Source organism: Macaca fascicularis, chromosome 15 (genome assembly GCF_037993035.2).
Source record: "Macaca fascicularis isolate 582-1 chromosome 15, T2T-MFA8v1.1".
NCBI classification, from domain to species: domain Eukaryota; kingdom Metazoa; phylum Chordata; class Mammalia; order Primates; family Cercopithecidae; genus Macaca; species Macaca fascicularis.
Window position 1 is genome coordinate 53,842,456 of NC_088389.1, and position 15,599 is coordinate 53,858,054.

General features: G+C 37.0%; 1 protein-coding gene across 1 annotated transcript; it reads right to left on the minus strand.

The window, feature by feature from the left end:
- Nucleotides 1–8,313: 8,313 nt before the first annotated feature.
- Nucleotides 8,314–15,313, minus strand: LOC102122352 (uncharacterized). Its single transcript, XM_045373549.2, has 2 exons — nt 15,246–15,313; nt 8,314–10,720 (listed from the first exon to the last, which is right to left on the minus strand). The coding sequence occupies exon 2, from the start codon at nt 10,449–10,451 to the stop codon at nt 8,343–8,345; it is 2,109 nt and encodes a 702-aa protein (XP_045229484.2). The 5' UTR covers nt 10,452–10,720; nt 15,246–15,313; the 3' UTR covers nt 8,314–8,342.
- Nucleotides 15,314–15,599: the final 286 nt, after the last annotated feature.

Sequence of the window (15,599 nt, forward strand, 5' to 3'; positions counted from 1 at the left end):
CAGCCTCTCAGCCTCGATAGTAACTGGGACTTACAAGCGTGTGTAGTCACACCCAACTAATTTTTTAATTTTTTGTAGAGATGGGGTTTCCCCATGTTGCTCAGGCTAGTCTTGAACTCCTGGGCTCAAGTGATCCACCCACCTTGGCCTCCAAAAGTCCTAGAATTACAGACATGAGCCACTGTGCCCAGCCCACAGTTTTTGTATCTCATATATTTTATTTAGCTTCTATGCATCTGAGTTTTCACATTTGTGATATGAAGTAAACAATACAGATCTCATCAGTGAGTTGAAGAGTCAACCAGCTAATATATTTAAAGGCTGATGTCACTGTTCCTGGCACATTGTATAGGTTCATAGTTGCTGGTTTCTTCCTCTTCTCTGTATCTGTGCCCTTGAAGGTGGCCTGACTCTCCTGAATGTGTTTCATTTCCTGATTGTTCATGCTCTGAGCTCCAATCATGCTCATTACTTCACAATTTTCCATTTGCCCGCCTCTTTTCTCTGCCTCTTTGTGATGGTAGATTTTAGTGTCACCTTGAATGGTCTAAGGGGTACCCAGATGGCTGATTTCTGGGTGTGTCTGGGGTGGGTGGGGGGGTGAGGGTAGTGTTTCCAAAAGAAGAGATTAACATTTGACTTGATAGACTGAGTAAAGAAGATCCACCTCACCAATGTGAGCAGGCATCATCCAATCTGTTGAGGCTGGAACACAACAAAAAGCCAGAGAAAGGGAAAATTCCTTCCCCTCCTTGGCCTGGGACATCCATCATTCCCTGCCCTTGGCCATGGGACGTCCTGGTTCTTGGGCTTTTGGACTCTGAGACTTGCACCAGCACCCGCTCCCTGATCCTCAGACTTTTGGCTCGGGACAGGGAGTTACACCATCATCTCCTCTGGTTCTCAGGCCTTTGAAGTTAGACTGAATTACACCGCTGACTTTCCTGGGTTTCCCATTTGCAAATGGCATAACGTGGGACTTGTTCAGCCTTCAAAATTCTACGAGCTAATTCCCATAATAAATTCCCTCATATATATCCATGTATATCCTACTGGTTTTTCTTATCTGGAGAATTCTGATTAATACACTCAATTAATACACTTAATTTGTAGTGCGCTAATTCTTGTGTTCAGACCAACCTGTGTTTTCTCGTATGATAAACCTTTAATAATGACAATAGTAATAACAGCTTGTTTATGCTCTTTCTCACTCTCTCTCCTCCCCCCTGCTCGCTGCCCCACATATAAATGTATGTATCTACCACTATATGCCAGGCAATGTTTTAAGAATTTTACATTTTATTGAACCCTCATAACCACCCTTTGGGTCAGATACTATTGTTATCTCCATTCTATAGATGAGGAAATTGAGCAATGGAGGTTCCAAAACTTGACCAAGTTCATATAGTTAATAAGCACAGAGTAAGGATTTAACTCCAGGCAGTCTATCCCTGGAGTCCATGCTTTTAGCCACTATACTATTCTGCTTCCCTAAATGCTTTACAAAATCTTAATGGACTTCGTAAACATCCTCTACCAATGCATTTCTGCCTTGGTATATGCATTCATGTGTGTTTCATGTATGGAATATCTATCCATTTTTACACATACAATGTAAAATTTATATAGTGTACGTGTATTTTTTCTAAAAATAAACTCATTCAAGTAGTAATAAATAAGGAATAACTATTTAAATTCATTAATTATATTCTATTTATACTACTGTCAACCTCAAATTTTTGTTTGACCTGAAATCTTATTTATTATAGTCACCATTGTCAGCTACTCCATGATAACAAACTTATTTAAAAATTTTGGTCGAATAAGAATTTATGGCTGGCATTCACTTCTAAAACTGTTATTTTAAAGGAGTGATTCTCAAAATATTCTGCATATAAAGCACCAGGGGATAATATTAAAATTTAATTTCTGATTTGGGTTGGGGCCCATGATTCTGAATTTCCATCAAGTAGCAAGTATCTTTTGATATAGTACACGAAGACTTTCATGTTAACATGTAAGTGATTATCTATCTATGGGCATCCTTTGGAATCTCCTTGGGCTTTACTTTGCCTGGGCACAGTTGATTGACTTTCAGGTTCAAATACAAAAGAGTGATTGAAATGGATCATGTTGGATTTCATGGCAAGGGTCCTTTTTGAGTCACTGTTTCCTCATGATGCCTCCTACAACCACTGATCCTTTTCAATTCATATCTAAAATTTTGTTCTGTATCCTTCATCATCAATTTTTTCCAGTCAGCATTAACTAAGCACTTACTATGTGCTAGGCTGGTCCTTTTCTTGAAGAAGTTCTCATTCTTAAGGGAAGGATATAGGGAGAGTGAACTCAGACATGCAAGCAAAAAATAGCAAAATAAGTATTTTTGGTTTTACAATAGAAGTTCGAGGGCACAGGCTGGGCACAGTGGCTCATGTCTGAAATCCTAAAACTTTGGGAAGCCGAGGCAGGCAAATTGTTTGAGCCCAGGAGTTCAAGACCAGCCTGGCAACATGGCGAAGCCCCATTTTTACAAAAAACACAAAGATTAGCCAGGTGTGGTGGCACATTCCTGTAGTTCCAGCTACTTGGGAGGCTGAGACAGGAGGAGGTTGAGGCTCCAGTGATCCATGCTCACATCACTGTACTGCAGCCTAGATGACAGAATGAGACCCTGTCTCAATTAAGAAAGAAAAGAAAAGAAAAGAAAAGAAAAGAAAAGAAAAGAAAAGAAAAGAGGGGAGGGGAGGGAAGAGGAGAGGAGAGGAGAAGAGAAGAGAGGAGAGAAGGAAAGAGAAGTTTGAGGGCACAAAGAAAGTGATTGTTCACTTCTAACAGCTTGACAGTTGGGAAAATATAAAGTAAAACATCAAAAAGATTCTGTCCCTTAAATGGATTATAGAAAGTGTTCTCTAAACAATAGAGGAGCAAAGACTTTGGAAGCTAAGAAGTTAGCATGAAGATGGGCAATGACCTGACCTGATTCAGAAACTGACTTGCTACTGGTATTGTTGAATTTTAATTAAAAAGAAAAAAAGCAAAGAATCTGCTGTAGTAGAGACTGGGAAAGTATTGAAGGGTTAAGCAGGGGAGTGATTATCACTGCTTTGCATTTATGCACCTATTCTTCTGAGTTATAAGTATATATAAGCAATAAGTATATATGCATAATCCTCATATCTCAAAATATGTTTTATGTAATATACAAACTAATATTTATAACATATTTGTTTGTTATGAAGCCTAATATTAAAATATACCTGTCAACCCACTATGGAGCTTTATACTTTGAATATTACTGAAACTCTTGAAGCTGTGTTCAGATACTTTCTAATTTACATTAATAAATAATGAGACAAAACTGCACGTGACAGCATTTCTATACAATGTTCTAAAATTTTACATTGGAGCACTTAATAATGTGACAAAATTTCTTATTAGTCCTTAGCTGTAAAATACTTTCAGCTGCTCAACAGTCACTTTGATGTGAATAACTTAATTAAATCAAACATCGAAGATTTATAGCATATTCAAAATGGAAAGAAATCTAGAGATCCTCTAGCAGAGCGTTTCCAAGTCCAAATTGTATTACAGTCCGGTAAACCACTTAAAATCCACTATAGACCTCAATAATGTGACAAAGAAGTCCAGATGAGCGTGAAAGATGAGCCCAGTCAAAGCCACTGGCACGGAGAAGGGTGAGGAAGGCTCAGATGCAAGGCAATAGCATTGTTTTACAAAATATCAGATCAGTGATTCCAAAAGGGACTGAACCAATTACATTTAACTGAGGTGATAACTGAGTTGCAGAGAAGTTAGCTTATCCTATATCATACAGTTCAATAATACCAAACCAATTAGAGAAAATGTTTATTGAACAACAACATGGAAGACACTGGAGTAAGTGTTGTGATGGAGACACATTTTGCCTAAGACAAGGAAGTTATAATCTATTTTATTGGTAAGAGATGATGTGTGCAGATAACGGTGTGTTCCTATGCATGATGTATATGTATGTGTGTCTGTGCTTGTGTGTTTGTCTACCAGGACAAATGGGTGGAGGAACGGATTGAAGCTAAAGGATTCTCTGTGCGACAGGAACCAATGAAGAATTTTAAGCAGGCAAATTACATGAATACATGTGTAATATTAGAATGACAGGGCCAGGCGCGGTGGCTCACGCCTGTAATCCCAGCACTTTGGGAGGCCGAGGCGGGCGGATCACGAGGTCAGGAGATCGAGACCATCCTGGCAAACATGGTGAAACTCCGTCTCTACTAAAAATACAAAAATTAGCGGGCGTGGTGGCGGGCGCCTGTAGTCCCAGCTACTCAGGAGGCTGAGGCAGGAGAATGGTGTGAACCCGGGAGGCGGAGCTTGCAGTGAACTGAGATGGTGCCACTACACTCCAGCCTGGGCGACTCCATGTCAAAAAAAAAAAAAAAAAAAAGAATGACAGTAGCAGTGTGGATAATTACCTGGAGAAAGAGAGCCCAGACTCAGGGAAAGAAGTTAGGAGGATACTGTAAGTGTTCCACTGTGCACAGGTGGAAAGCCCTTTCTAAGATGTATCTGTGGGGATTGATAAATTCTCATTAGTTAAAAGATGCACAATGGAAAGCTATAAGTATTAATAATTCATTCATTTTTATATTCACTCCTGACAATGACTTTCAAGTATTTTCAGACACCTCATTTCTCCTTACCTGCTTTTTATTAGACAGATAAAATATACCTCAAGGAGTATCACTCCAAAGAGCACTAGGGAGTCAAGGACAGAGATAAAAACTGGTCCTGGACCTCCAAGGTTTCAGCTGACTCACAAGCCATAGAAGATATTGTGTGAACTGAGCCATAGGTATTGAAAATCAGTCACCTGCCTACTCCCAGCTGGCTGAGATGAAACCCATTGGCATCAAAAGGACAATTCAGGGTGAACTTGGGAAAGAGGAATTGGTTTTTATCCTTATGAATAAATAGAAGTGACCCTTTGGCACCTCATCCTGTATGATTATGTTAGTATTCTGGATTTTGAATGAAAAAGTGCTCTCAGTAGCAGAGAAGACTAGGTGTTTAAGGGTTATAAGTATTTCTGAGTTGGATTTGAAAAATTCAGTCAACCAGAATAAGCTATAAAAAGGCAAAGCATGGGCAGTTAGAACTACAGTTTTACTCTCAGCTCTGTTGCTTGTTATGATATAATCTCTTTGAAACTCATTTTCCTTGTTGACAAGATAAGCGTAATTAATCCAACCTTACTCACTTTTTGTGATAGTAAAATGACGTAGTGTTTGTGAATGTGTTCACCAGAGGATGTGAAAGATGATAAAAATGGCAGCAACATCTAAAAAGTAGGTAGTACCAGGTTGTGGTTTAAGATCATTTACTCGAGGTGGGGCCATCTAGGTTGGAGTTCAAACCACAACATTTACTAGCTTTCCTCATTGATAAAATGTGGATTAAAGTACTGCCTCATAGAATTTGTCTGTGTGTGTGTATATCACAAATAGTAAACTTTCAATATTTGTTATTGTCACGGTGTTTTCATTAAATATATATTCCCATCCATGAAATGCTCTTTCCATATTTAATGGTATGACATTTTTGATTCATTAGAAAATTTATTTGACTCTTTAATGAGTCTTGACATCTTTCAGATAGACTGAAATTTAGAAAACATCCAGTCAAGTTTTTCACATTATTGGAATCCAGCCAAGCATGGACACTTCTAAGGATGAGAATTCCTTTTCTCCATTGGCCTCTTTCGCCACTCTTAAAGGAACCATATGACTAGTCTAATAGGAAAGGCTTTCTTTGATTAAGCAGAAATCACCTTCCTGAAACTTTACCCTTAAAAGAAGCCAGATTTGCTCTCCAAATTATTTACAAAAATATACTTTCCTTTAAAACAATCATTTGTGTATTTGAAGACATTGACATGTCTACTTTGCTTTTCTTTACCAAGAGAAATTCTCTACATCTTTGAATGCAGCCTAGCATTACTGGCTCATAAGTATACTTTTGACTACAATAACAGTTTTACTTTCTTTTTTATAAACTGCTGCTAGACTGTGGTGTTCTGAACTACTATAAATTGATTTCATGTTTCTAATTTCAGGACTTTGCATATATTTCCATGAATCTCTACCATGAAAGGTTTAGCTAATGGTTGATAGTAGAAAGCTCACCTAACTTGATAAGAGGTTACATACAAAAAAAGGGGAAATATGACAATGTTTACAACTAAATTTACTGGAACACCTATATTTCTGTTACGTGGGTTTTCTAAGATTTCTTTAGAAACGTGTCTTTATTCTTTTTCAGAAGAGTTAAGAAAGCAAATAAAATTCTGTTTAAATATCACAAATTTGAATTTTGAGTCCTGTGCTAACTTTAGGTGCTCTGTGACTGCTGTGGACTCAGCCTGGTTTCATGCCTGTTTACAACTTGGCATCAGCTTCCCTTCTCAGCATATCTCTCAGGATTTTCCAGCTACACTAGAAGTGGAGTTCTAGACAATTTCATCTTTCTTCCTCTTCTTCAGGTCTCTCCTTTTTCTTGATAGCCCTTGCCAATAAATTCACCTGGTAAACTCCTACTCACCTTTTAGGACCATACCCATATATGACTTCCAAAAAGTCTTCAGAAACTTCCCCAAGACAATTATTGCCCGCTGTTCATTCTCTAACAGACTCCATTGTGCCAATTCCCAGTGCCTTGCTTGATTGAAAGTGAATAAAAATCCTGATTTAATAAAGGAGGTATACAGGAAATGTACTGACACAATACTTAGGGAGGGTTAAAATAATACAGCCACATAAAAGATAGAATGACAGCTTGGGTTCTAGAAGATCCAGGTCCTACTTACAAGACTCTCTTCACCTGACTTGTCTCACTTTACTCTGTTAGCTTTCTCCTGTCTTACCTCAAACTGACTTTCTCATACTGAGAAATACAGCTCTTGATAGTATTAGGTTGGTGCAAAAGTAATTTTTGTCATTACTTTTAATGGCAAAAACTGCAATTAATTTTGCACCAACTTAATATCCAAACTTTAAATTTCTCACCATATGCTAACAGGGAAAAAGAATGACCCTTTTGTTCAGAACTAGTTTGAGAAATACCAGGGAAATACTATATTGTGCCACCAGAGGGGCAGAATACTGATTAGCTTGGTTTAAGTAGCCACCATCATTGTGCCATGGTACTATAGATGGAGAATCAGAGTTATCTAAAAGAAAAAAATGGTATCTAATGAAGACATCTGAATGTCAGGGCATGTGGAGGTACAGTTTTCGAGAGAGGGTGATAGTAAAAAGTGTGCCAAAAATTCCATAGATGTTCATTTTTACCTATTTATTTACATCTATTTTGGTAACTAGGCTGTGAAATACTTTAAGACAATACCTATACCTTAAGACAGTGACCCTGCCTTTATTTTCCAGGGACTAAAAATGCATTAGGTCTAAAATCTAATAGACCTCAATAGATATTATTATTTTTTAAATAACTGATGTGGTTTGGCTCTGTGTCCCCATCCAAATTTTATCTTGAATTGTAATCCAAACTGTAATTCCCACATGTTGGGAGAGGGACCTTGTGGGAGGTAAATAGATTATGGTGGCAGTGTCCCCATGCTGTTCTCATGATAGTGAGTTCTTATGAGATCTGATGGTTTTACAAGGGGCATTCTCCACCTTTGCTCTGCACTTCTCTCTCCTGCTGCCATGTGAAGAAAGACGTTTTTGCTTCCCCTTCTGCCATGATTGCAAGTTTCCTGAGGCCTCCCCAGGCATGCTGAATTGTGAGTCAATTAAACCTCTTTCTTTGATAAATTATCCAGTCTCAGGCAGTTCTTTATAGCAGTGTGAGAACAAACTAATACAATAACACATGTGTTTAGTAACATACTTATGAATAACTTGTGTTAGGAAACTTATACTTTTATTATTAGTATAATCTTCAGGGTGTTTGGAACTTTGAGCAGTCAATCTTTACAGTTAAATCTAGAAGCAAAAAAATAAGTCAAATATTTTAATAATTGATTTCATAAGAAAAAATGTAGGGAGAAATATTTACATATATGACCAATTTAATGATTTGCATTTGTCTCCAAAGTCAACTTTGAATTTAATAACCAGGCTTTTACTTTCGGTTATAAAGTGATGGATAAATCTTTTCAATAATGTTTTTAGATTATATTCATACTCTTTGAAAATATGAATAATTAGCTTGGTGGCTAGTTTACTAGACTGATTTGCCTTTTAAAACAATTTGCACCTATGTTTCTGATAGTACGTTTCTTTTGTATTCTTTCTTGACCCAGTGAATATTCTGAAGATTCAAATGCTGTTTTTGGTGGATTTGCCTCCTGCAGGAGGGTGCACACTCAGACCACTCATTTGTCTTATATCATCCAGATTGACCAGTTCATCATTGACATCCTCTGTGATGTGTATGTCTGAATAATGGCATTTGGTTTTTCTGTGCCTAGCTGCTCTGGTTCTTCCAGTTCTAGGAAATGTTGTTTTTTGCTTTATCTCCTGTTTACTTGGGGATCTGTGTTCCTGGAGATGTAGGCATGTGGGACTGTTACAGTGTCTTCCTGCTTGGGAAGCACCTTCACTTTTAGAAGGACACTTGGGTCTCTTCACAGCAGTTGAAGAAAGCTTCACATATTGGACTGTGGTTGAAGATGGCCTCCCATAGTTTGATTCATTGCCATGTGCGTGCTTTTCTTTTGAGGGCTCACAGCATATATTCTGGGTAAAGTGTTCACTTCTGTGACTTCCTCTCAGAGAGAGATTACTCGATTCTCTGCTTACAGATCTCTTTCTAGATCCAACACACCAGGATTTGGATCTGTGAGTATTGGACCTTGATCGTCTTTGGATTCTTCTCCTGGAATGTGAACCAGTTTCTACAGATTGGGAGAGTTGTCTACACTTCATCCTCTTTTTTCTGAAAGAACTCAGTTTCCTGCCATCTCTCTCAGGAGAAAAGGCATTTTCTGAAATGCAACTCCAAGAGGGGTCTCTCTCTCTGGATTTGCAACTTTTCAAGGATCTTTCTCTGGACAGTCTTTGAATGGTCTTTGGTGAAGGATCTGAGTATTCGTTATTTTCTTCTTCTTTTTTCTGAAAGTTTATCTTCTGGCCAAGGCTCAAACCCTTTCTTTCTCTCAAACTATATTTCTGTGGATGAACCTGATTAGAAATTGCGGGGGTACTGAAGGTGTGTGCGGTTGTGTCACTCTTTCCCAGATCGTGGACATGATCAGGAAACAACTTTATCCCTTCTGTCTTTTTCTCTTGAACTTTTTTGTTGCAATTCAGTAAGCCTGGGCACCTTTCCCTTGGAGTAGCCCACTTCTGGAGTATATTATTCATAGAAATGGTGCTTTTGTGGTCACTTGATTCTGCTTTGTCTTTGATTCCACCATAGATTTTGCTTACTGTTTCATCATAGACTGGTGGGATTTCAGATTTCTTCAAGGAAAAGTTACCATTTGGAAACTGTTTCAAGCCTGACAGGGGCCTCTCCTCTTTATCCCATTGACCTTGGGTGTTTTTAGACTGCTTTGTATTATGTTGAGATATCAGTAGAGTGTGATCCTTAGGCAGAGGTGAAACAAGAGCTGATACAAGGGGCTTCTTGTTTACATATGGTGAAGCAGCAGAGCATTGATAGATGGCTCGCTGGTCATAGGTATCCATGTTGTAAGGTGAATGAACAAAACTAATAAACTCATGTAGGAAATGGTGGGTGTGTTGTAAGAGATAAGGTTCCAGGAGGTGAATGAAGGACTCACTGTCCAAGTCATATTCTGTCATGTGATGGAGGATGGTGGTTAGGATGTTCTTCACTGTGTAGCCATAATTTCCATAAACAGCTGTTAGTTCCCGTTTCAGCCATGGAACCAGCCGGTGTAGGCAACCAGGGTTTCTTTTAAAATAATTAGCCGTAAAGTGCTTATGAGGTTTGTAGCCTCGAACATGCGTCACCCAAATTCCAGAATAATACAGAGCTCTTCTGAACTTCATAACCACCTGATCTCTAAAGTAGCTCAGGGACATGGAGTTTGGCTGGAACTTCCCACTATCCCCAAACTCTCTCAGTAACTCTTGGATAGTCCACTCTCTCAATGGCTTGATTTTCCTTTTGATATCCTCAAGGCTCCAAATGGGATGATTGTTTTGAGAAGAACCCACATAGCTTTCCTCATCTGAGGGAAGAACTGCTGAGTCTTCTTTGTTATCACTCTCTGGCTTGGTGGGACAACACTGAGAAGGAAAGTACTGCATACTAGAAGAAAGCATGGATTTCTTCCTTGATCTTGAATGTAAAGAGCCATTACCACTCTCATGGGAACAGGGGTTCCAATCAGACTCATTCTGAGGACGCTCTGAACAATTAGGACACTCACAGTCAGATGAGAGATCTAATGACATTGCTGTTATATTGGATTATATATTTCACAGTCAAATACAAGAAAGATTGGCTCAAATCAATTCCTCACTTGCCATGAAAAATGTCTTTTAAAAGCACTCCATTCATGTTTTCAAAATACATTTTATCTCCATGGAATAAATGGAGAATAAGGTTAAACAAACTATTCCTTAAATTAATAATAATGTGCTCATAAAACCCATTGTAGATAAGGCAATGGGGATACAGGCATAGGTTTTCTTTTTCTCTCTCAGATTAGTTGTTGCAAACTCTGAAAAGCAAATTAGAAATAAACATCAAAGTTTAAGTACTATATTCTTTGATTTAGCAATTCTAATTCTATAAATTTAATCTAGCTGTTGGAACCATATATATGGAACTTATATATGTGTGTGTGTGTATATATGTTGACTTTATTTTTGTAACAACAAGAAACTGAAAACAACTTAAATATCCATCAGTAGGGGACTTGTTAAATAAATGATATTTCATTCATAGTATTTAATATTATACAGCCATTCAAAACATGATGCAAAGTACATGTTAATATAAGAAGATTGCTGAATACATTTTTAAATTAAAAAGCTTATATAGAAGTATGAAAGACTGTTATAAACTCTTAAACAGTAAGCATTAATTTCTGTTAGCATTGTGAACTCAAAACCTGAAAAGTTTTTCTATTAGGAATAACAAAATAATGCTAGCTATAATAATTATGTATATACATACACACACACATATATGTGAGTGTGTGTGTGAGAGTGTGTGTGTGCATGTATGTGTATGCTAAGTTGAGAGGAAATAAGCAAGATTCCCAGACATTAAAGAACCAGAGATAATGAGGAATCCAGAAAAGGAAGTGGGTTCTAATACCGCTAGTTATCCATATCTGGTGTTCTTGCGCTTTAATTCTGATAGAACTGATAGCTGCAGATGATCAGAGACAAAGAATGGATTCTGTTGAAGGTTAAATATTTAATAGGAAACCCCTCCCTAAATCTGTGTATCCAAATGTTTATAGTCTCGCAAAAAGGCGAATTTGAAAAAACAAAAAATCACCCCACAAAAGAGTCAACAAGAAATCTTAGAAGTGCCATAACTAGAAACAAGTCAGTGTGTTTGCAGACTAAATTCAAACAATCAGTTTTCTTAAAAATCTCAAGAGCATAATTTATTTTGAGTTCCATACTGATCCCAGGCAACTAGTATAGGCAAAGCCTAATTTTCTCTGGAGGAATACAGCTTAAACCCAGGTCTCATGACACATTTCCCATAAATTAGTTCACAATCAAAAATCACAAACAAACAAAAAATTGGTCATCATATGCATTAGTCCACAGAAATAACAGAGAGCAAATTTGGCTCCTAAAGGAACTGGAAAATTATACACTGAGTATGTTCAAATAAATAAAGGTGTTTTGAAAGTGTTATCCAAAAAAAGAGTGTATAAAATATGACAAAAAGGATTTGAAACATAACTAGATAGCATTTCAAGAAATAAAAATATAAATATTGAAATTTTAAAATGAATGGATAAAATACACACAAAATAGACATAGATGAAGAGGGTTATTAGTACATTAAGATGGAGATCTGAAAGAACGCATAGAATGCATCACAGAGAGAAAAAGAGATGGACATTTGGAAGATAAAGACAACTTTTAAGTAAGACTGTTTAAGATGTTTAGGAAATAATAGAGAAAATGAAGGAAAAGTAATATTCAAACATATCTAACAACTTTCTGGAATGTGTAAAATAGGTAAATCATCAGTTTCAGAATTATGATAAATTCCATGTATAATAACTAAAAAGAAATCCCCTCTAAAATAGATCAAAGTAAAACTGTTGAACATCAAAGATGATGTGACTGCCCAGTTGTAATTATATAAATCAAACAAAAAAAGACTATATCTTCAAAATACCGATTAAAGCAAACCTGTCATCTTGGAAATATATATCCAATGGAAATGCCTTTCAAGGATTAGTTCAAAATTTGAATTTTGAGAGAAAGACATTTGTGAGAAACTAAACCCCAAAAAAGTTAAAGACCAACCAACCCTTTCTAAAAGAACATGTGAAAGATGTAGTTCAGAAGGAAAATTGTACAAAAATGACTACAGAAGGAATTGATGAGATGAAAGACAAAATAGTAAACAAAAATGGTAAAAATATGGATCAATCTAAGCAAGACATGTATAAAACAACATTATAAATGTCTATATTGTGGGATTAAAATGAAAATAAAGCTCCAATATAAAAAAAGTTGGAAGGTGAGTAATTGAACTCAAAACATTTTAGTTTTTGTTTTATTATGAAGCTTAAGATATGTATGAAATTTAGACATAGTTAAATATATATATTAAAATATCTACAACAAACACTAAAATAATAGAAATGGGCTACATACAAACTTGTAAAAAGGAGAGACAGTGGAATTAAAGAGGAAAACATCAATGAAATTCAATATAAAAATAAAATAAGCAAGTCAAATAATGAATAAAATAGAATTTCATATGTAAATTTTAAAATAATAAATATAAAATTTAAATAGACATTCTTATGGGGCAAAACTACTTGTAAAGAAATCAATGGAATTGACAAACTCTGAAATGAAGATAGTGTTTCTTACCAGGTGTTAGAGAGGGAGATAAATGCCATCAAGAAGAGACATGCAGAGGTCTTCAAAGGTGGTAGATGTGTTCTATTCCTTAGCCAAGGGGGTGGGTATTATGCATTTACTTTATTGTTACTATGTAAAACTTACATATGTTACACATCTTTTCTAATATTTAATTAAATTTTTAATTCAAAAAAGATACACAGCACACGCTTGGATATATACCGAAAATTTCTGGACAGCTATACAAAAGATGCCAATATAGATGTAGATAGTTGAATTTGATACAAGGACAGGAAAATAAAGCTTACATGTAGTTTCCAACTTATACTCAAAATGTAATTTTTTAAACCATTCACATGTATTATTTTCCTAATTAAAAAACTAGCTAAAAATAAAATCATATATCACATAAAATACATCTTGAAATCTTGGTCTACACATTTTGAGCATTTTGGGCTGGCATGTTTGATGAAAAATTGCTCACATTTTTAATAGTTAATATTTTTCATTATTTTGATTTCTCATTATCTTTGACATTTTTCCATGATATAATCTACTTCTAGTTTTTTATTTTTATTTTTATTTTTTGAGACAGAGTCTCACTCTTTCACCCAGGCTGGAGTGCAGTGGCACCATCTTGGCTCACTGCATCCTCCGCCTCCCAGCTTCAAGTGATTCTCCTGCCTCTACCTCCTGAGTAGCTGGGATTATAGGCACCTGCCATCACACCCGCTAATTTTTGTATTTTTAGTGGAGACAGGGTTTCACCATGTTGGGCAGGCTGATCTCGAACTCCTGACCTCAGGTGATCTGCCTGCCTCGGCCTCCTTAAGTGCTGAGATTACAGGTGTCAGCCACCGTGCCTGGAAAACTTCTAGTTTTTTAACTCATAGAATACTAGAGTTGGAAAGAACTTCAGAGATTATATTGTGTAGTAGTTTTCAAGACTTTTGAAGGCAAAGAACTCTTGTAATAAAATCATACTGTGCAACACATTAAACATAACTCAGTCCTGTCTCTACCTCCCAACTTCCTCAGTACTGCCCACCTCACCCCATGCATGGTTCTCCAATACATCTCCACTAAATTATTAGGGTCACAATGGAGTTTAGCTTTATAAAACTCTCATCTACTTCACATCTAACTAGCGCAGAAATCTGTATAACCCATAGCAGATTGTTACCTGGTTTTTGTTCCAATTCTGCCTCACAACTTTAGGTATTCTTAGACATGGTTCATTGCATTTCGCTGCAGCTTGGTCTAAGGATAAAGTTTTTCCTTGCTGCTAGCTAAAATCTTTTGTTATATAACTTCAAATTACTAGGCCAAACTGTGTCCTGGCTCAAATTTCCCATTCTTCTCCCTAGCCACACTAATCCCTTCCACCAAACTATGAGAGTCTCTCACATGTGAAGGCAGTTAGCTTATGGCCCCACACGACACAACCCTCTGACCATAGCAACTGGGGTCTCTGTCCTGGCCTCCCCAATTTGGAACTACTTTAGGACCTCTTCCATCTGTGCCCATTCACAGAGGGGAGGAGCTGATGAAACTAAGGCTGTCTGTACTCCCTTTGCCCCATAGATGATCCTTCTGTTTTCTAGAACTCCTAAATTTCTTGCCTAAACAGTCCTTCTATGGCCTGCACTAACCTCATTCTAGGTCTATCCTCAAGGGCAGACCACATGGTCAACATACACAAACCTAGAGTAGAGAAGTGGACATCAGGTGAGTGGATGGAATTTGTGAATGGAGACTGGAGTGCAAGAGGCTACTTATGATGCTAGATATAAAAGGAACAGGATGCAGATAATGAAGTTTTCCATTTGTACTTTTACCTCAACCCCCACAAATATTAAGAGCAATCCTACTCTCAAAACTTATTTTTCCAATCTTTTCATTTCTACTGTCTTCGAGCTCATTTTTATGATAGCTAATCCAATTCCTGCTAATACTAGGTTGCTAAATAAAAAATAACCTGTGTCTAGATCCCTCTAAGTTAAACAGTTTTAGTGAATTATTAATTTTTAAGCAAATATAGCCAAGTTGATTGCCTAACTTCCATCCCTTCTGTTGAGGTTTCAAGCCATCCTTTCCAGAGGTAATGCTTTCACCAAGTCTTCATTCACCTTGAAAGTAAAAATGACAGAAATTTACATTATTTAGCAAATTTACCTCCTGGAGGATTCGGAGGTATCCGCAGTCATTTGAGCCTTAGCTTGCTGGATTAATTTGGTTGTAGTGGATCACCTCTGTTTTGTTTGCCTTAGAGACAGAATTTAGAACATAGGGCAAGTTCTGCTATGGTCTAGGCAAAGAGAGAGCTCCAAGTTTTCTATGAAGCTTGGCATATTTTGTTTCCCAGCACTGTCCCAAGTGCCTTTAAGATGCAATCCTGAATAAAGTGGGATTCAAATCCATGACTTAGAGGGTGCCGGAACTCTTTGTTTCAGTAGACCAATCAGAGCCAATGTTCTAACAAGCAGTCTGATTCAGAAGAGAGCAACAGTGCTTGGTGCAATATCACTT

Bases quoted from the DNA above. Each gene is read 5' to 3' on its own strand.
- LOC102122352 (XM_045373549.2), bottom strand. From the start codon at position 10,451: ATGTCATTAGATCTCTCATCTGACTGTGAGTGTCCTAATTGTTCAGAG.